Source organism: Camelina sativa, chromosome 8, assembly GCF_000633955.1.
Source record: "Camelina sativa cultivar DH55 chromosome 8, Cs, whole genome shotgun sequence".
NCBI lineage: Eukaryota > Viridiplantae > Streptophyta > Magnoliopsida > Brassicales > Brassicaceae > Camelina > Camelina sativa.
In genome coordinates, this window is record NC_025692.1 from 19,107,012 (window position 1) to 19,129,519 (window position 22,508).

Genomic DNA, 22,508 nt, shown 5'->3' on the forward strand with positions numbered 1-22,508 from the left:
GATGGTGACGGAGGAGGGGATAGGATTAGGTAGAAGAGGAAGAGAGCGAGGAAGAGAGAAGCCCAAAGAGTTAGTTTCGAGAGACGGAGGTAACGGTGGTGGTGGAGAATCATCCAGTACGGCGGGACTTTATCGGTTTTGTACTTTCCGGGTGTGGGAGGAAGATCATCAAGGTGTGACATTTTCGCCGGAGATTTTAGGGTTAGGGTTGTTGTTGTGGTTTTGATTTTTGCGGGTATAAGAGAGATTGAAGGGAAGAAGCAAAAAAATTTGGAGCAAGTCAAAAATTGAGAGTATTTTCCGGGAAAGAAGAAGAGACTTTTATTTTAATTTGATGATTATATATATTTCTTAACTTATGATTATAATCCTATTTAGGTTTTTATATATTTCTTTTTTTTGTTCAATCTTGAAGTGATGGTAATAAACAAAAAGCTGTCAACATTAAGATTCATGTATTTTAAAGATTGCTTTTTCAATGTTAACGTGTTTTTTAGATTCTTGACATCTGTATTTGAATTGAATTCTATATTGATCATGTTATGCATGTCCCTTTTGTACACGGTCACAGATTCTGAGATACTATATTATAAATGCCATATATAATATATTTTGTAACTGTTTGGTACAAGATTTTCATATGTTAGTTCCTGTTCAAAAAAGCGGTTCAGGCAGTCATTTAAGCACCGTTTAGGTAATAGGCGCTCAGCAGACGTCTAGACAACCGTCTAGACTGTCTAAAATTACATAATATAATTTTAATATATATTTTTTTAATTTTTAATTATATATATTTAATTTTTTAAGTTTTATATTCATATACATAATTATAAATGTTTATATATTATTTTTTTAAATTAAATAAATACATTTTTCTGACTTTCGTTTATGATTTATTATTTTTTATTCTTCTAACATATATATTTTTACATAATTATATATATAATATTATATATATATAATATTTTATGTTATAAACGCCTAAATCGCTTAAAAACGTTTAAACCTCGATTAAATGTTCTAGAGCGCTAGGCGCTGGATCACCGCCCATATACCGTCTAACGTTTTCTTTAACATTGGTTCCAAATATAAAAATATAAAATGATATTATAATTTAACAGTTAAATTATACATTCGAAAAACTAATTCTAAATTGAAAATATATATCGATCTATCTAGATAATAATTTTCTGAGTATTAACTTATAGTGGTTATATGCACTTGTACAAAATAAGAATACTACACAATATTGTTATAAAATTATATGTATGTGAATATAATTAAGAAAGGGTTTCAGCTGAATTATTTTTGTTTGGTAACATAAAGTTCAACATTTTTAAAAGTTTTTAGTATCATCCGCAAATTAGACCATCCTTTATTTTAAGATAACTAGACTATAGAAACAAGCAATCATCTACATCGTAATCATTTGTATATTTCCAAATAAGTGAAAGAATATACTAGTTTAATACTACATTTTTGTTTTCTTGACGGAAGTAATCTTATAAGAAACTAATTATTACTTTAGTTTAGTTCATGATTGTTAAATCTCACCTAACTATTTCTTAGTCTCACGAAAATTCATGTATTTTATTCTTAGTCTTTCTTCTCTTTCTTTTCTCACTTCTTTTCCAATCCTTGTAAAGCACTAAGAGCAATTCATTTGATAAAATTTACAAATAGTACAAATATCGTATAATCTCATGAAATATAATAAGTGTTAGCAACTTATTTATCATAGCTTTCCCGAGACAAAAAACCGAATCGAAGCAACCGAACCGAACCGAAATTTTGGGTGTTTGGTTCGGGTTCGATTATTAGGGCTAAACCGATCGGCAAGCTTCTAAAATTAAAATTGGTTTTCGGTTATTTTGGTTTGGTTCCACTAAACCGATCAGTTAACCGAACTTAATTAAACCTAGTAATAGACAAGAGTCTTCACTTCACTTCACTTGTTCAAGCTTTTCTCCGCCTCTTTTCTTTTTATGCGACACAAACGGCTAGTGATTCTACTTCCTGTCTGCTTTAATTTAATTTCGTCTCTGCATTCTCAAGCTCTTAACTTAGTTTCTGCATCATCTCAGTTTCAGCTTAACTTCTGTTCGGTGAGATATATTTATTTTATTTTTCATCTTTTTTTTGAAAACTGATATCTTTAAATCAAATCTTTTCTTTAGGGTAAGAAGGTGTCAAATCATTTACTGCCAAAAGCATCGTTCACGCCACATACAAAATATAAAAATAGTATCATTAACTAGTATTTAAGTTCCTAAAGCGGTTAGAGCTAAACCGGCTCGGACAAGTTAACTTGCTTTTATTGCACAAAACTCTAGAATTTTTCAATGACGTGTTGCTTGTAGACTTGTAGTTCTGAATTCTGATATTGCATTTGCATGTACCTTGGCTTGTTGCATGATTGTGATGCATAATTTTACTGTAAGAAGTCTCAAATGAAGTCTAAACGAAAAGCCATAAAACTGCCGAATCAAATTCCTAAGGGTACTTATCTCCTTCTTTTTTTTCAACCAAAAAGTTATAAGATTTGACTTATCTATTACTTGAAATCTAGTACATGTTTTATATTCTACTCTATACCATCGAAATTCAAATTAGATATTAAAAAATAACAAATAACGACGAAAGTATAATAAGCTTCGGCTATAAAAGGATATTAACAAAAAATAGCCAATTAGAATCGCCAAGTTTCAAAGCAAAGGTTACTTTCACTTTGAATATCTTATCACCATACTCTTCTTTCTCTAGTATCATACATAAAAACATTTAGCATTTACATACTCATATTGTGGTAAATGCTATAATAATAATAATCTAAAATCAATTGTTCTTTATCGACCTGCTGTAGTCAATCAATAGGCTAGCTGCAATATTTTAGTTTATAGTTCCTATTTCATTTTCAAGTAAATGTATAAATGAGTGGGATGGTTAAAAGGAAAAAAACATAAAAAAGAACATGACTTGTTTTTTAATCCAAGTTACAAGATCATTCTGTCTCTAACAATGTTAAAAGTGGTTAAAAACTCACATGAAACCTAAAAAGAATCTACCAACTCAACCAGATTTTGTTCTATGATTCATTTCCTAAGAGTCATTTCCAAGCAATATAGGTTATATATATATATACGTCATATGTGTGTACTAACGGGCCTTTCTCACACTTATGTTGGAACGATCCACAGGCCTATCTAAAATCTAAGCCCATCTTGTTGCCTACCGGTAGTTTTTACGTTTTACTTTTTTTTTACCGATGTCACATTATAGGCATATGAACATGACCCAAATTAAGCGTAACGGTAAACCAAATCGAACCACGTAATTCTAGTAACCGCACAAAATGGCTTTAGCTTGGGCGTTTTTTTCTTTTCAATATCGTGTACCATTTCAGTGGAGTGCCTCTTGTAAGAGTTGTTTGAATATAAAAAAATGTGATAAAATCGTATTGCTTCTGCTCTCTTATTTTTCTCGTGCAATATTTTATACTCTCTCTTTGAAGTGTTGCATTTTTTTCTTTAAAAGGTTATTTAACCATTAGACACGAGATCAAGAAGATGAAAAATATTAATTCCACTTCTAGTGGAGGAAGGAAACAAGGGTTAAAAACTTGAATATGTTATTTTTACTCCAGCCGACAATTTGGATGTTTTGGTAATTATGGCGCAAAACAAATAAAAAGGGCCGCATTCGTAGAAGTTGTGGTTGGTCATGTGGTCATATATATTCCTAATTGCCCTGAACAACGTGTCCGGGATTTCAAAATCTTGTCATGTAATTATATTGTTGTCATTTGTCAAGTTGCACTTTTTAAGATATGGATAGAAAGATCAAAAATAAAATTGACATTCTTCTTGTTTGTTTTAGGCTCCTCAGTAACAGTGCCAATCCTATAATGGTCTTGCTCTATTCAAATAGGTCTATATAATCCTCGTTTTATATATGAAATGAATAAACAATACAACACTCACATTACTCAAAACAAACCAACTGAGATCTAGAAAGAGAGAGATAGAGTGAGAGCTTCCATGGAGCCAAAACTCTTCTCCCGTTTGTTTCTCCTCTTCGTTACGGCTTGTTTTATCTTCTTATTCATTTCAACGTACTTCTCTCACGAGCCATCCTCCACGGACTGCACCAACTCTATCTCTTCACCTCTTTGCGCCTCAAGAAACTTCTTTTTCAACAAAAAAAACTCGACCCATTACTAAAAACGTTCCCAAAACAAAACCCAAAAACCATGACCACATGTCCGACACACCAAACCACCCTCTTGACCCACTCACGGTGGTGGAGATCAACAAAGTTCGATCAATCCTCTCCTCACACTCGCTCTTCACTTCCAGTGCACCACAAGCTCTTTACTCTGTCGTTCTTGAAGAGCCAGACAAGAACCTAGTCCGAAAATGGGAAAAAGTAAACACACTCCCACCACGAAAGGCTTCAGTAATGGCACGTGTTGGCGGCGACTTGCACGTTCTCACCGTTGACTTGTCTACAAGCCATGTAGATTTAGTGGATAGTCCGGTTCGTGCACCTAGTTACCCGATTATGACGTTGGAGGAGATGGACTATAGAAATGTGTTGGAATACTTTATTAGATAGAAGAGGTACAATATATATAGTGTGTACAAGGGAAAACTTAGGTCTAGATTAATTACAAACAGATCCTCAATTTAGGTATCCTTTACACGCTCCCTCAAGATGGAGGTAGATGTCGAACTCCAATCTTGTTATTGAGCTCTTGAAAACGCAGACGCGAAAGCGGTTTTGTGAGGGAGTCGGCCAACTGATCAGTTGTAGAGATATGAGCAACACGAAGAGCAACACGAAGAGCACCACTCTGAATATGACCACGGACGAAGTGATAATCAAGGGCAATGTGTTACATACGTGAATGGAAGACTGGATTTGAGCATAAATATGTGGCTCCCATGTTGTCACAATAGATAACTAGAGGCAATGGCAAGTGGAGGCCTAATTCAGTGAGAAGACTACATACCCATTTTAGTTCTGAGGTAGTGTTTGCGACAGCCCTATACTCAGCCTCAGTTGAAGAACGAGCCACACCTTTTTTCTTCTTCGATGACCAAGAAATGGGATGGCCACCTAGATAAATGATGTAACCGTTGGTGGAAACATAGTCATCACTATCACCTGCCCAATCAGCATCTGAAAACGCATGAAGAGTGAGAGGCGTACCAGAGCGCAGTAGAATACCATGTGAGGCAGTGCCAACAAGGTAACGCAAGATACGTTTAATGGCCTGCCAATGAATGTCAGTCGGGCAATGCATGAACTGCGATAAACGATTCACGACATAGGCAATATCCGGTCGAGTGAAAGACAAGTACTGAAGGCTTCCGAGAACCATGCGATAGTCGGTCGGGTTGTCCAGCGGCTTGCCTGACCGGAGTGTGAGCTTTGGGTTTCGTGTCATTGGTGTGGAGACCTATTTGGCAGCTAGCATATTTCGTGTCTCTGCATCAAGTGTAAGCCAGACCGTGTGCGTACTGCTTCAATACCAAGAAAATAACTCAACGCTCCCAGATCCTTGAGTGAGAATCTGGTAGCTAGTGAAGAGATGATTCGTTGAATGATGGACGGGTTACTGCCTGTAAGAACAATGTCATCGACGTAGAAAAGTATGTAAGTGATATCACGACCGTGACAGTGAACAAAAAGAGACGTATCGGCAAGAGAGTTGACAAAGCCAATGGAGACAAGGTAGTTTCAAAGTTCTTGGTACCACCCTTGGAGCTTGATTCAAGCCGTACAATGCCTTGTTGAGTCGACATACATGATTCGGACGATCGAGATCGACAAAGCCTGGAGGTTGAGCAACATAGACCTCATCTGTCTAAGTTCCTTGAAGGAACGCATTGTTAATGTCAAGCTGGCGAATATCCCAAGAATGATGGACAGCAACTTTGAGAACGGTGCAGATGGTTGTCGATTTCACCACCGGGCTGAAAGTTTCTAAATAGTCGATGCCATGTTGTTGATGAAATCCCTTAGCAATAAACCGTGCCTTATACCTGTCAATCGAACCATCAGGTTTATATTTAGTTGTAAAAACCCAACGACTACCAATAACATTTTGCTTAGGATCTAGGGGTACCAAATCCCAAGTTTTATTTTGAATTTGGGCACTTATTTCATCACACATGGCAGGTCGGAACCGTGGATCTTGGAGGGCTTGTTTAATGGTGGTGGGTTCAGGGGAGGTGGCGGTAATGGCAGCAAGGGTGAATTTTTTCTTTGGTTTTGTGATATTGTTTTTGGCACGGGTCTGCATGGCGTGTTGGTTTGGTGGGTGGCCGGGGTTGGCAACTTGTGGCGGAGGATTAGGTGGTGGTATTGGATTCGGAGATGGTGTAGGAGCGGGTGATGGTGGCGGACTGTGGGATGGAGATGGTTGGTCGGGCGTTGTGGGAGAAGACGTAGGAGAAGGAGAGGGTGAATTTATTTGGGCTGGAGACGTTGAATTTTCATGGACTGGGGATAGGTGTATAGGTGGGCTTGTGGATGTTGGGCTTGGAGTGACTCTTGTTGGGCCTGTGTTATCATGAAAGCCCAAACCTATATCTCTCTCACGAGATATGTCGACATTAGTTTGACATAGAGAAATGTCCAGCGGTGATGTCGATGTTGTGGTGACTGGCGATATAAGGTGGTGAGGGTCCAAGCTTGAGGGTCCGGAAGGCGGAGTGACGAGTGGCTGACGATGAACAGGAATTACTCTGGCCATTATATCAATCGACGAGGACGGAGGAGTGAGGGTGGACGGTGGACGTTGGCGCTGTTGTGAGCTAAATGGAAAACTTACTTCATCAAACGTCACATGGCGAGAGCTATATATGCGACCAGTGGTGACATCTAAGCAGAGATAGGCACTTTGATGAAGAGAGTACCCAAGAAATACGCACCGTACCAAACAATCATCCAACTTGTGTTTAGCATATGGTCGGAGCCATGGAAAACAAGCACACCCGAAGATCCGTAGTTTATTATAGTTAGGCGGTTGACCAAAAAGCTTGAGGAACGGTGAGCTGGCATTGAGAAGCGGAGTAGGCATACGATTAATGAGGTAGACCGCAGCCGAGAGAGCGTATGTCCAATAGGTTTTAGGCATGGAGGCATGCCTCAACAAGGCGAGACCCGTCTCTACGATATACTGGTGTTTGCGTTCCGACATCCCGTTATGCTCCGGTGTATGGGGCAGTGTTGTAAGGTGACCGATGCCATGGGCGGATAAGAACGGTCGTAGTGCAATGAACTCTCCACCGTTGTCGGAGTACAACGTGCCAACTTTGCAACCAAAATGTGTTTCGACGAGAGCAGTGTAGGCAATAAACGTCTCCCGAACTTGTGATTTTTGTTTTAATGGATAGAACCATGTGAACCTCGTAAAGTGGTTGACAATGATAAGATAATACTTGTAGTTGTCGACGGAGACCAAAGGGGATGTCCAAACATCATAATATAGGTATTGGAGGGGTCTGGTTGAGACAACAGTGTTTGTATGAAAAGGTTGCTTGTGGCTTTTATTGATAAGGCAGTCAGAGCATGACAATTGTTTTTGCAAAGACTGTGAAACGGGAAGAGAAAATTGAGAAACAACAGCTTTTAAGATAGGCATAGAGGGGTGGCCTAATCGGGAGTGCCATGATGAGAGGCTCGTCTTTGGTGTTGATGAGGGAAACATTACGGCAGGCGGATGGATCGGCCACTCGTACAACTCGTTCTTAGTCCCTCCTTAGAGTAACCGGACCCCGTGCTAAGATCCTTCACCTGAAATTGTGTAGGAGAGAATTTCACGGACACTTGATTATTGTTACACAAACGGTAAACAGAAATCAAATTTTTGTGAATATTAGGCACAAACAAAACATCTTTTAAGTGTAACGGGTGAGACGAGGTAGAGATGGAGGTGGAACCAGTTTGCATGATTGGAAGGCTGGAACCATCCGCAATTGTCACTTCATCACCACCAAGATACGGCTGATGCAATGGAAGGTTGTTGAGATCAGTGGTAAGATGATGAGTAGCACCGCTGTCAAGAATCCAGGGATTGGTGTTGTTTAGTGGTCCGGTGACCAGATTTGCACTCGGCTGCCATAGAGCATAGGAGCCAGGGGAAGGCTGTGAGTAGAGTTGTTGTTGCAGCTGAGAACAGTGGCGTGCACTGTGTCCATGAACACCGCAAATCTGACAGCGGCCATTGTACGGTCGCGGCGAACGTTGATCACATCGCTGACCAGACTGTTGCTGCCACGGTTGGTTGGAGCGAGCGTTGGAGTTGTTACCGCGTTGGTTGTAATGATTGCCTCGTCCGTTGGTGTTCTTGTTGTAGCTGACAGCGTTGGCAGTGATGGGAAGAACCGATGTGGAAGTAACGTGGGTAAGAAGATTCGCTTCATGAAGAAAAAGTTTTTCATGAACCTCTGTAAGGGAAGGACTCATATCACGACCTTCAATTTGGTTAACGACCTGCTAGTATTCTTCTGGAAGACCCTTGAGAAGCTTGGCTAACTGATCGTCATGGTCGACAACCTTGCCGAGAAGAGCGAGCTTGTCGTAGAGAGTGATAAGCCCTTGAACGTAGTCATCAATGGAGCGAGTACCTTTGGTCCATTGAGTTACTTGGTGCTGCAGCTGGAGAATATGGCCACGTCTCGGTTTGGCGTAAACACCTTTAAGGGTGGACCAGATCTCAGAAGCGGTGGTTGCACGAGAGACAAGGGGCGGAACAGAGGGAGAAATCGCACCAAGAAGTGCACTGTAGACAAGCTTATCTTGTCTTCTCCATAGAGTAAACTCCGGATTCACTGTGGTTGTAGAACCAACAGTGGTCGTTTGGGTTGGAACCATGACGGTGCCGTCGAGATAGGTGGCGAGATCATAGCCATCAAACAGGGTATGGATCTGACGACTCCACATGAGGAAGTTGGTTGTCGTGAGCTGTGTGACATTGGAGGTGTTAACGTGGACCAGATTGCTGCTATTGGTCACAGCAATAGTATCAGTGGTAGATACGTTAGAGGCCGACATGGTTAAACGAGGAAGAAGAGAGAAAACAAGGGAGGCGGAGGAAATATATATATATATAGATATATATATATATATATATATATAAAATTTAGGGTATAAATATCGAGAGCTCTATTACTATATAGAAATGTGTTAGAATACTTTATTAGATAGAAGAAGTACAATATATATAGTGTGTACACGGGAAAACTTAGGTCTAGATTAATTACAAATAGATCCTCAATTTAGGTATCCTTTACATGGACGATGCCACTAGGGCTCCTTTCACAAACGCGGATTTCAACCGTACGATACTATCCCGTGGAGTTAATCTAACGGACGTGATTTGTTTCCCAATCTCTAGTGGCTGGTTTGGTAATAAAGACGAAAACAGAAGGTTAATTAAAATCCAGTGTTTCTCAACTCAAGGTACGGTTAATATCTACATGCGACCTATCGAAGGTTTGACTCAAAGCAAATACTCGAGAGAACCGATACTGGTCGGTCAATACCAATACCCGGTTCAACTAATACCGATTACCGTTTCGCATATCTCCCAAACCGCTTGACCTCGGACAAAACCAGACCTTTCAATCCAATCGCAATCGAGCAGCCACGTGGTCCAGGCTTCGTAATTGAAGATAACCATCTAGTAAAATGGGCAAACTGGGAATTTCACTTAAAACCGGACCCGAGAGCCGGTTTAATTATATCCCGGGCCAGAGTACACGACCCGGATACACAAGTGACACGTGAAGTGATGTACAAAGGCTTTGTGTCGGAGCTTTTTGTTCCTTACATGGATCCAACGGAAGCTTGGTACTTCAAGAATTATATGGACGTAGGCGAGTATGGGTTCGGGTTACAAGCAATGCCGCTCGAGCCACTTAACGAATAACGATCGTCCAAGAAACGCCATTTATATGGACGGAATATTCGCGATGGCTGACGGAACGCCGTATGTGAGAGAGAATATGATTTGTGTGTTTGAGAGGTACGCCGGAGATGTTGGGTGGCGTCACTCCGAGAATCCCGTCACCGGCATGCATGCCGGTAAGTTCTTTTTTGCTTTCTCTGTCTACTTTAAATAATTATCATAACAAATCACGTGTTCTTACGTTTAAAACTTTTTTCCAACATAGTATTCGTCTTTTTTGGTGGCTAACTTTGTTAAAGTAGTAAGTCTTTTGAAATCAGATCTTACCTAATTATCTTTTAAATTAAACGAACCTAAAGATACTTATACAAATCCTCAATTAACGGCCAACTATTTGTTTTGTTTTTGTAGAAACTAATCAAAAATACCATATTACTAGGTACAAACCCGCACTCTGTGCGGAATAAATCGATTTAAACAAAATATTATGAGTCAAATTATTATTTGAAATTTAAGATTCGTTTATATAAAACAAAATATATAAGTAAAGTGTTTTTCGTTTATTCAAATTTGCGTTTATTTTCTGTAAAATACGTTTCACCCGTGAAATATTTGAATTTGGAAAAGAATTTTAAAGTGGTGTAGAAAATTTTGATGTCTTTTTGTGTTTTTAAAAATCATATTCATATATTTTATGTTTCACATTATTATCTATATCACTATACCATTAAATAGATAAATCGATATTTTTAAACTAATTGATTTAATTTAAACCAATTAGAAACACAATGAGGGTTTATGGTGAATTGGTGGAAATGATGATGAAAGGAAGATCATATATATAGGGGTAGTAAGTCCAATGAGGGTTTATGTTTTAATTTTTAAAAAGATTCACTTCCCTCCAAGTAAATTGTTTCGATTGAAAAATAAAATCTTAGATTAGGTAAATGATTTGATTGACAAAAAAAAAAAGATTAGGTAAATGATTTCGGATTTTTAGGTGCAGTTACTTTAGTTCTGGTGAATGTGATATTAATTAAATTCCCTTTTAATTACAAATCAAAAGATTAACTTAGGTCGATTTGAATTTATTTCGGTTTGTAGTATATTTGAGTAATTATGTCCTGAGTTTTTGGGAAAACGTTAATTTCAATTAGAGTAATCGCAGTAATTTGTTTAATATTGCAATAATCAATCATATATAGGTCATTTAGATCTACAATCTAGGAAATTACGCAATTATCATCTTAATTAAAAATAGTTAATTGGTAGACCTTTATTATGATATTATTCCCGTCCTCTTTTCTACTGAATTTAGCAGTTAATTTGGAATCAAATGTACTTAGTTTTCTGTTTGATTGATAATCCTCCTATATCATAGGAGAAAAACGTTATTATCATCTTAATTGAAAAAAGTAAATTGTTAGGCCTGTCAGATTTTATTCCTTTTTTGTAGTGAAATACGCTATTTTTTTAGTAATCGAATATTTGTTTTCTGTTTAATAAATACTGGTAATCTCCGAAGTATCATAGGTAAATTTATCCAAAAATAGCGAATCAATCAACAAATTTATGTGTACGTATGTCATGCATATTGATTTACAAAATCATCACCATAGATGGGTTTTCTTATTAGAACTAATTAGTATGCATTTGTTCCCGACATTACGTGATAGGGTGAAATTTTAAATATCAGAATATTTAGCGGTATAATCCCCTAAAATTTTTGGTGTGAGGCTTAAATTTATGTGATGAATAGAAAGATTTGAAGATTTTCAATAATTTATTTAATTATTGGAATGAAATACAATTAATAATAAAATTCATACATCATCGTGGTTATCCCAAAATATTAATACAAATGAAATCCTTTATTTCTTTGAAGAAGTAGTTATGTAGTCTTCATTGGTTATTTTGATTCTCTTTCTGGGATTTGGTAAACTGTTTCCTTTGGTTAAATACTGAAACAGAATCTTGATCTCATGTGTCTGGTCATTTGCTTCATGACGTAACGCTTTTGAAACCTGTTCAAATGTAGGAGTTGAATATGTAAAGAAATTAAACTGACAACTTGATCATCATAAAATTTTGATTACTTACCGAGTAAAGGTTTGCAATTGGTAAAAAATCATGTTTTCCTTTTCTCTGCCACTGTTTTTCCACCGCATTATAAACGAACTTAGGAGAATATTCATCATAAGTTATATTGGTAGATGACTGGTATCCCCTATTATGTTCGAACCATGATGAGACATGATTTACGTAAAGCTTGGCGAAAGAAGGCATCTGATTATTGAAGATAGATTTTTTTGTTTGCTATGGCTATTACGCTCGAAGAATGATTTATATAGGTGAGGATAGACATGTGTAGGGTTTTCTTTTATTAGTTTTTTTTGGGTCAATAAATACAATGACATAAAGATGTAATTAATTAGAAAAGTTGAGGGGACTTTACTAAATATTGCACTGAGTTCTGTAATGCTGACACCTCAGCTTTTTCACCAAAATGTTTCTCCTTTAATATATAGGGGATATGCATATTAATTAAATGAACTTTTTAAAACATGATATATTTTTTACTTTTTCACAGTTATGATATTTTTGAAACAAGCCTACAAATAATAGAAGACAAATTTAATTTCTAACATCCGTTTTGTATTTCTTATTAGTTATTACATAAAAACAATATTTCAAAAATCTATATATGGGTTCTAATTAAGTTTAAAAACCAATTGCTAATGAAGGAATGGACTCGCTTAACTTTTATGAGATTGAGATTGCACCTGACTAACCTGACACAATAATGATTGTTATGATATGTATATACATGAATAAAAGCAAAAAGAGATCTACGTACTGACACTCAAAATAGAAACAGTTCATAAAGTAAGATAAATAGGTTAATTTTGTTCAAAAAAAAAAAAAAAAGGTTAATTACGATTTTTTTTTGGTAGCCGTTAAGGGAAGTGAGGCCAAAGGTGACGCTTGTAGTACGAATGGTAGCCTCAGTGGGTAATTACGATTACATCATTGATTATGAGTTCCAAACTGATGGGCTTATGAGAGCTAAGGTACTTTCGAATTTTAGTCTTTGTTATTATCCCAAAATATAATTGATTATAAAATGACGTTGGTACGATGTGATCAACTATAGGTTGGGCTTAGTGGAATCTTGATGGTGAAAGGGACAACGTACGAGAACAAGAACCAAGTGAAGAAAGACAAAGAAGGTAATGAAGAAGAGCTCTATGGCACCATTCTGTCCGAAAATGTAATTGGAGTTATTCACGACCACTACGTCCCTTTTTACCTTGACCTAGACGTGGATGGTCCGGAAAAATTCCTTTGTTAAAGTGAACCTTAAGAGGAAAGAGACGGCACCTGGTGAATTACCGAGGAAGAGTTACATGAAAGCAGTTAGGAACACTGCAAAAACCGAAAAGGACGGTCAAAACAAGCTTAGCTTGTACGACCCATCAGAATTTCACGTTATCAATTCTGGTAAAACTACTCGGGTAGGTAACCCCACGAGTTACAAGGTCGTGCATAGAGCCACAGCTGCTAGTTTGCTTGACCATGATGATCCACCGCAGAGAGAGGAGCTTTTACCAATAACCAAATTTGGGTCACTCCCTACAATAAGTCCGAGCAATGGGCTAGCTGGTGGTTTGTTCACTTACCAAAGTCATGGTGATGATACTCTTGCGGTTTGGTCAAACAGGTGATTACAGTAAATAGATATTTTGTTAAGAATGATCGTTTTATTTGATACATTATTGGTGTCATGCAGGGACAGAGACATAGAGAACAAGGACATTGTGGTATGGTACACGCTTGGGTTCCACCACATCCCATGTCAAGAAGACTTTCCAATAATGCCCACAGTTTCTTCGAGTTTCGATTTGAAGCCAGTTAATTTCTTTAGCGAAATCATTACTCAAATCCCATATATTACTTTAATATACATTAATTATATTATTCTATGTAATCCATTTAATTATGTCATTTGATTATGGTTTGTGCTTATATATAAGTTGTATCATTCCATTTGATAATATAACAATAATAATAATACAATACTACTAGATTAAGACCCGCGTGCTAGAGGACGGGTTGAAATTCATTTCATTTATATTGTAATTTTTATATAAAATATAATTTATGTGATTGTTTTTAAAAGTTTTTTTGGATAAAAAATTATGCAATAAAATCATATGCTAAATATGATGGATTGGAAAATACACATATTTTGTAAGTTTTATATTGTTAATGATTCTAGATAATTACCTATGCTATAACAATGGTTAAATTTTATTTTATATAAAATTTTGTATGTTTTATATTTTAAAATAAAAATTTAATATGTTGTATTAGGTTATATATGTGAAGTTATTTCAACAATGTGTATTTTACATCATGACTTAAATGTCTTTATAAGACATAATTTTGTAAATTTGGTTTTTAAAAAGCGAGTTATTATATTATGAGTAATTTAATATATTGTTATACTTTTTGTTTTAATATACTTGGCTTCTTGAAATTCTTTCATATTATAGTGACATATTATTGGCATTGTTATAACAAATCAATTTAGAGTTTTTATATTTTCTAACTTTTATATCAAGTTTCAATATATTAAAAATATTTCAAAATAAATTATTTAAAGTTTATTATATTATATAAAATTATAAAAATTTACAAAAAAATATGAACTTGAATTTAAATATTCAAATTTTAACCCGTTACTCAGTAAATTTTTTTAATTCAATAGATATTATTTTTAACGAATAATATTACTAACGCTTGAATATTTTATAGATTGAACAATTTATATTTATTTTTAAAAATTTAACTTATGGTATATCCGGAAATAAAACTAATTTTTAATTATAATAAATAATATGATAATTTATTTTGTTTCACAAAATAGACTCATATATAAAATGAGAGGTGAATTATAATGATAATTAACAATTTAATATGTTAAGTTAGATATTAAAATATTTTATTTGATTATTAATTTAATAAAGGAAATTAATATGATAAGTTAGATGATATAATTATTTAGAATATTCTTTTTAAGATTTTCGGTATAATCTATTTGTAACTAATTAATCTATCAATTAATGTATAATCTATTTGTAACCAACTTATTAAAATTATATAGTCTACAAAACAATGTTGTTTACTTCCATTTTATTATAAAGGGGATTCTCTCCATTCACACTCCGAACTTCGAACATAATCTTCCGGTTTGCGGAGCCAAATCTGTTTCTGCTTGAGAAGAATGAGTAACCAACAAAATAATTATCCAGCTTTTGGATCTTATTATAGATTTATGGAACAAATTCATTTAAATGAGAATAAAATTAAACCAAACAAACACATTTTTATTCAAATGCATTATCAAGATTAACCATTTTTAGCCTTCTTCGTTTAGTTATTTGCCATTCAGATAGTTGATTCAGATGAATCATTATAATTTAATTCCAATTCCAAATTAATCAATATAATCGATGTTACAAAGAAAAAAAGGGAAGAGGATAGGAAATTAAATCAAATCTTTTTTTTTCTTTTGAATATTCGTCTTTTAACAATCAATTTAAAATATCTATATATATAGGTATAGCTAATTAAAAAATACCATTAGTATCAAATGATCAAATATGCATAGATCAGTTACAACAAAGAAGGGATCTGTAGGATAGATGATCCAATCTAAGTAACAGAATATCTTTCGTATATATATTTTTTGTTTTACATTTTACGTACTCTCTCGTATTATAAAGGGGAAGAAGATAGAGAACCCTAATTCTAATCTTTTATTTCTGAGAGAGCACTAAAAGTATAAAATTTCTAATGGAGAGGAAACAAAAAAAATGGTTATCAAACAATTGTGCCCAGAGGAAGCACTGGTAAAAGTCTTGGCTCGAGTGTCACTGAGGAACATCGCCAGATTCAGATCAGTGTGCAAAGAATGGAAATGTTTAATCGATTCAGACTTCTTCCGAGATCTCTACGAATCACTGAAATCTTCCTCCACCTCCGTGTCGTGGTCGATTATGAACACAAGGGACAAAAGAGTGTCTCTTGAAATCGTGGGACACCACGGATGTGAGAGATGGGGACTTACCAATTCCCTAGGCTCTTACATGCATCACATTCCCGAGACCACAGTGAGAAAAAGTTCTGTGTTGAGCTGTACGGATGGTATTGTATTGCTTTACACTGAGACAGTCGAAGGAGAACTAATGTATCATGTCGGGAACCCCTTGTTGCGACAATGGGCGCGGATCCCTCTTCCTTCACATCTCTCTGCTTTCGATGTCGTGAGGTTACAAGAAAATCGACATTTCAGCGACAATGGGTTGGTCACAAAGATGGAAAAGGGTGTTGTCGTGGGTTACAAGGTTGTCTGGGTGTTAGCATCAACTCCATTATCTCGGGAACTCACTTTCATGATATATTCCTCTCAAACAGGATTGTGGAAAAACAAAAGGGCTCGCTGTGTCCGTTCCTTGTTCTGGTCTAGACTAGGATATTATGTTCCTTTGAACGGGGTTCTCCACTGGCTTGCTGCGTACGGTTGCTCCTATGACGCAAATTATGTTGCATCCTATGATTTCTATAATGGATGTGATGATGATCTTGACTACTTTAATATTATACCTTTTCCTGGTATTGAGCGATTTGAACGGAACCAGCGTTTCAAGAGAACTATCACAACGTCTGCGGGATTTGTGGTGTACTGCAACGTTTTCAATGATAATGGAGGCCGTACAATCAGGGTTTGGAGGCTAGTCTCTACGAATGATCATCCTAAGTCATGGAAACTCTCGTGGAAACTCAACACCAACTCGTCCTTGCACAGGTTTGGTGCTGATTATTTCCCTGTGGTAATGCATCCTTTGAACTCCGACATCATATACCTGTGGAGTAGGAACAAGAACGGTTTGGTCTTGTTAAACTTGAGGACACACAAGTTTAGTCTTCACAAGGAGGAGGCATCATCAGAAGATGATGAGGAGGGGAACACGTCTATGGATGGTTGCATCATGAGCTTTAGCGGTTGCAAGGAGTATATGGACTTGATCCATCCAATCTTCTTTAATAATTTATTAGGTGGTTTTCACAACCTCTACTTTTCACAGTACGTTCTACCACGTTGGCTGAATCCGCTCCCTCAGCTTTCTTCTTGATTATGCATGTTTCTATTCAATTAAGCTTATTTTTGTCATTTGCTTCTTTTCAGTTTTTGAGTTTTTATCTTTTATGATACTAGCTAGCTAGTATGTATCCCGCAAAAAAACCATATCAATTAGGATTTCGATTGTTCTTTTATCTACCTTATCTGTTTCTCAGCACTTTGTGGGATGTGATTTGGAAGCCATGAGGAGATGGATTAATTAATTACCATACTTCTCTAAAAATGTTCAGTACCGTCCTGTAATCCTGTCTGAACCCAAGTTAACTAACAATTCCAGAGACTCAGATTGATAATATGCTTCTAAATTCCTTGAACTGACGACATAAATATTGCTTCTGTTTCATCTACAAAAGATTCAGTCAGAAGAAGGCATTTTCCATCACTCTTAGCTCATAACACCATTTGTAAATCTTACAGCATGAATGTTCAAGGAGCCCATAAACAACGTCACATTGGTCATGCATGCACACATATATACGATATGATGTTAAATGTCAACCTATCGCATGTTCATTCCACAATTCACAATATATTGACCAAAAGTGGGCTTCTATTGGATAATATATATCGACATCACGAGCCTCCTGGGCCTTCATTATGCATCGTACCATTGTTTTAGTACTTCTAAAATACGATCACCGTATATATACGGGCTGTATATGTAATGGTATATACTATAACTAGATCAGGGCATGCACATGGGTATTGAAATTGTTGAAGAGAATAAATCCTAAATCCTAAACAATTTTTAAAAAATATAAAAAGAATTTTTTTTTGAAGTAAACCTATAAATAATTTTAGTTAGAGACAAAATCATATTTGTATTTAACTTTATACATTTATTTATATTTTGTATATATTATAACAATTATTACAATAATCTAAAACTAAATTATACTCTACCAAAATCATATTTGTATTTACCTTCATACACTTATTTATATTTTTAATATATTATAACAATTATTACAATAATCTAAAACTAAATTATACCCCTACCAAATTTTTTGCCAAATACTCATCATTAAAAATATTATTACAGTCAAATTTCAAAAACGTTTCACAACTTATTACAAAATATTTTACATGCAAAGAATTCATCAAAGCAACATATAATGTAGTAACCACATACAATTTTACTGTATGTTTCACCATTAAAAATATGCTCTTAAACCCTAAATTATTTTATTGTTAAAGTAAGATCTTTATCACCACCTATAAAATGTTTTTTAAACAAATTAAACAAATTTTATGTTGCTTGGTATAATTATAGTTCTTATAATTACTAAAATTGTATTGTGGCATAATTTCTTTAACCATTAATTTTTTTACTCCAAAGATATTTTGGATGAACAAGGTGAACATTATCTACTTATTACAATGATTTTATGACCAACCCAATTAAAGTTGAGAAATTGAAAGAAAGTTAATACGNAACGGTTTGGTCTTGTTAAACTTGAGGACACACAAGTTTAGTCTTCACAAGGAGGAGGCATCATCAGAAGATGATGAGGAGGGGAACACNAATCATGATGGTATATATAAAACCTTAGATAATTCAAATATACAAAATAAAAACTTTATAAATAATCCAAAACATGATATATGTCCTAATCACGTTAAGGATTGATGTCTTATTTACTCCTCAGAAGTATCGCATTGTACCAAAACTACTTAGAATTATGACATCATCTCAAATATTCTCGAATCGTAAGTTCTCAACTTGTTTCTATCCGAATCAAAAGTTCTCATATATTTCTCTATATACCTAGATTCAAACGGTTTACGAACCAAATTCGATAGAAAACCACATAAATCAGGTTTGAAACCAATTTTAAAACGGTTTATCGTTCCAACTTCCCAAATTACAAAATCGCTACCAAATACATCAACCACCGACTAATCTTTGAAACTTATAACGCTACTAACTGTAGAATTACTTTTGGGACCTCCATCAGTGTCTCTATCCTCGATTAATTTAGCGGGCTTTATATACTTTGATTCCATTTCATTGCATCTGATAGCTTCCATTGAAGAACCCGCACAAATAAAAGACCCAAAATAGATCGGCAAAATTATATTAGAAAAACAAAAATCAAAGATTAAAGCTTTTGATATAAAAATGTAAATTTTATGTAGATATAATGTTATTTTCTTAATTAGGTATTTCTATTATGTTTCAAAAATAATGATTCTTTTGACATAATATTATGTTATTTTTTAGATTTGTTATTCACTATTTCTTGATTAATAATACATCCTTAATAAATTGTTTTTTTGTTTATACATGTCAAAATCTAATTGAAAACCACATATAATATAATAAACGTAAAATATCTGTTAGATTCGCTTGCAAGATATATGTGGTTAAATTTGGTGGTTCAAATGTTTGCTAGTTTCAACTTCTTTTGATTGTTTGTAATAAATCCTGAAATATATGTTTTTGTTAGATGAAAATGTCTCGAAAAAAGGAGAAAAAGTTAAAAATTAAAAGTTGTTACCATTTTCTTAGTTGCATAGTTGTATTTGGAGTCCCTATATTTTGTTAAATAATATTAGGCAATTATGAAAAAATATATATGTGAAGTTGAATATGAGTTTAATATTTACGCATTGATTTAGTTTGTCGACTCATGCCTGAAGTGTAGCTAGTTTCAGTCGCATATGAGGTTCATCGGTAAGCGCCTTCTCCATCTTAACAATCTGATCATTATTCATAATGGTTCTATTCCTTTTCTTGGTTGGCTTTTCGTTATTTTCACAGTTTTGGTTTCCATCTATAGTGTTCATGTTTGAAAATTCTAATTGAGTTTGATACATCGGAATGACGTATTTCTCTCTATATATATGATAAAGATCTGAGAGATACATATTTTTATATTTAAATTCTTTTTCTTTTAAGATTAGGCCAAGAAATTCAATATAACGTAGACGATTCCTTTTTCTTTAAAATTACAAAAATGTATAATTTAATATAATTTTTAATTATTATTTTAATAATCTACAACATAATAAGATTTAGACACATGTCGTGATCGTATGAATAAGATATAGAGGGGTGTATTTACAATTATTTTATTTTTAGGATTAACAAAAAATTTTAAATATAATAAAATTAAAATTATCTTATTCTTCATTTTACCAAGCTTGAAAACTGTGATTTATGATCGTTAAAATTAACACATGTCACGATCTGATGAGTTACTAACTTTGATATTTAATCGTTAAAATTGATATGTGTCAAGATCCGTATTCCTCTCTATGTATATGACAAAGATTTGAGAGAATACATATCTTTATATCTAAATTCTTTTTCTTTTAAGATGAGGCCAAGAAATTCAATTAACGTATGATTTTTTTGTATAAGTTTAATTATTGTAAAATTTTTAGGATAAATTCTTTTTTTTTAAAGATTAGGCCAAGGAATTCAATATAACGTAGAAGATTCCTTTTTCTTTAAAATTACAAAATTGTATAATTTAATATAAATTTTAATTATTATTTTAATAATCTACAACATAATAAGATTTTGACACATGTCGCGATCTTATGAATTAGTAACTTTTGAAACAATACTTTATATTAAGATATAGAGGGGTGTATTTGCAATTATTTTATTTTTAGGATTAACAAAAAATTTTAAATATAATAAGATTACAATTATCTTATTTTTCGTTTTACCAAGCTTGAAAACTGTGATTTATGATCGTTAAAATTAACACATGTCACGATCTGATGAGTTACTAACTTTGATATTTAATCGTTAAAATTGATATGTGTCACGATCCGTATTCCTCTCTATATATATGACAAAGATTTGAGAGAATACATATCTTTATATTTAAATTCTTTTTCTTTTAAGATTAGGTCAAGAAATTCAATTAATATATGATTGTTTTGTATACGTTTAATTATTGTAAAATTTTTAGGATAAATTCTTTTTTTTTTTAAGATTAGGCCAAAGAATTTAATATAACGTAGACGATTCCTTTTTCTTTAAAATTACAAAATTGTATAATTTAATATAATTTTTAATTATTATTTTAATAATCTATAACATAATAAGATTTTGACACATGTCGCGATCTTATGAATTAGTAACTTTTGAAACCATACTTTATATAACAAGATATAGAGGGGTGTATTTACAATTATTTTATTTTTAGGATTAAAATTTTTTTTTAATATAATAAGATTACAATTATCTTATTCTTCGTTTTACCAAGCTTGAAAACTGTGATTTATGATCGTTAAAATTAACACATGTCACAATCTAATAAGTTATTAACTTTGATATTTAATCGTTAAAATTGATACGTGTCACGATCCGGTGAATTTGTAACTTTGATCTCTAATCGTTAAAACTAATACGTGTTACTATCTAGTTTAATATTTAATCATTAAAATTGACAAGTGTCACGATCTGGTGAATTTTTAACTTTGATGTATGATCGTTAAAACTTACACGTGTCACGATCTGGTGAGTTACTAACTTTGGGAACTAAGGTTTATATAATAAGACTCTATAAACATATTTGATTAAAAATATATCTATAAATTGAAGATGTTGTGTTGAATGAAGTTTTATAAGGTTTAGAACATGTGGTGAAATCTCTGCTAAGTGGCTGTAATGGATGAAACATGGATACAGAGATACATCACAGATGTCACAGTGGTAGTGCAACAGTAGTTCAAACAAAGAGAGTTGACAGAACTAACACAAGGAATGAAGTATTACTTGATACATATGCTGGTAGAGCAAAGTAGCACTTGGTAATTGTGCTGACACATTGATTAACACAAAGCGAAGAAGATAAGGTGTTGAATCAAGAACTCTGCGGTTAGAAATATCAGAGGATGTATCAAACGTCTGAAGCAGTTCTTGTACTAGTCCGACGTTAATACAGGAAGTAGTACAAGAAGCTGAATTAAAGAGTTTGAGTACATAAGCTTAAGGCCGACTTGGACAAGCCAAGTGGCGGCTGCTGAGCTGGATGAACATCTTGAATGAAAGATTCAAGATGGAATCATGGAGAGAAACTTTCATATTTGTTGTATAATAGGAAATTCATGTTTGTTGTATAATAGGAAAATTGTCAATCCTAGGGGTTATGCAATTGTTAATCTCCCAATTCCTATTTGTTGTATAATAGGAAAGTAGTCAACCCTAGGGGTTGGGCAATGGATATAAATACCAAGAAGGTGCTTCATGAAGAATTGCGCGCTTCAAGGTAGTTTTGAGAGATGCACACAAGATGTGTGGTGTCGCCCCATCAATAAGATAGAAAGATCTTTTGATGGTTTATTCAAATAGAAAAGAATGATAGGCATAGCAGTGCTTGTATCATATGCAGTTGTAATTGCTATCTTGTTCTAGTGAAT

General features: G+C 34.2%; 2 protein-coding genes and 1 pseudogene across 3 annotated transcripts in view; 2 read left to right on the top strand and 1 right to left on the bottom strand.

Annotated features, from left to right (window-relative positions):
- The window catches only part of LOC104707518 (UDP-glucuronate 4-epimerase 5), a 5,250-nt gene extending 4,920 nt beyond the window's left edge, over positions 1-330 (bottom strand). Inside the window, exon 1 of one of the 2 annotated variants that reach the window (XM_010423889.1) lies at positions 145-330. In XM_010423889.1, the coding sequence (XP_010422191.1) occupies positions 145-182 (38 nt within the window). In that variant the 5' untranslated portion in view covers positions 183-330. Of the gene's footprint in view, positions 1-4 lie in introns of both variants that reach the window. The other variant, XM_010423890.1, reaches the window with a different exon arrangement.
- On the top strand, positions 4,038-15,201 carry LOC104707521 (annotated as a pseudogene).
- On the top strand, positions 15,799-17,118 carry LOC104709692 (putative F-box protein At3g23950). Its single transcript, XM_010426263.1, has one exon. The coding sequence runs from the start codon at positions 15,799-15,801 to the stop codon at positions 17,116-17,118; it is 1,320 nt and encodes a 439-aa protein (XP_010424565.1).

What these genes read in the sequence shown, in the direction of transcription:
- LOC104709692 (XM_010426263.1), top strand. Translation starts at nt 15,799, where the DNA reads ATGGTTATCAAACAATTGTGCCCAGAGGAAGCACTGGTAAAAGTCTTG.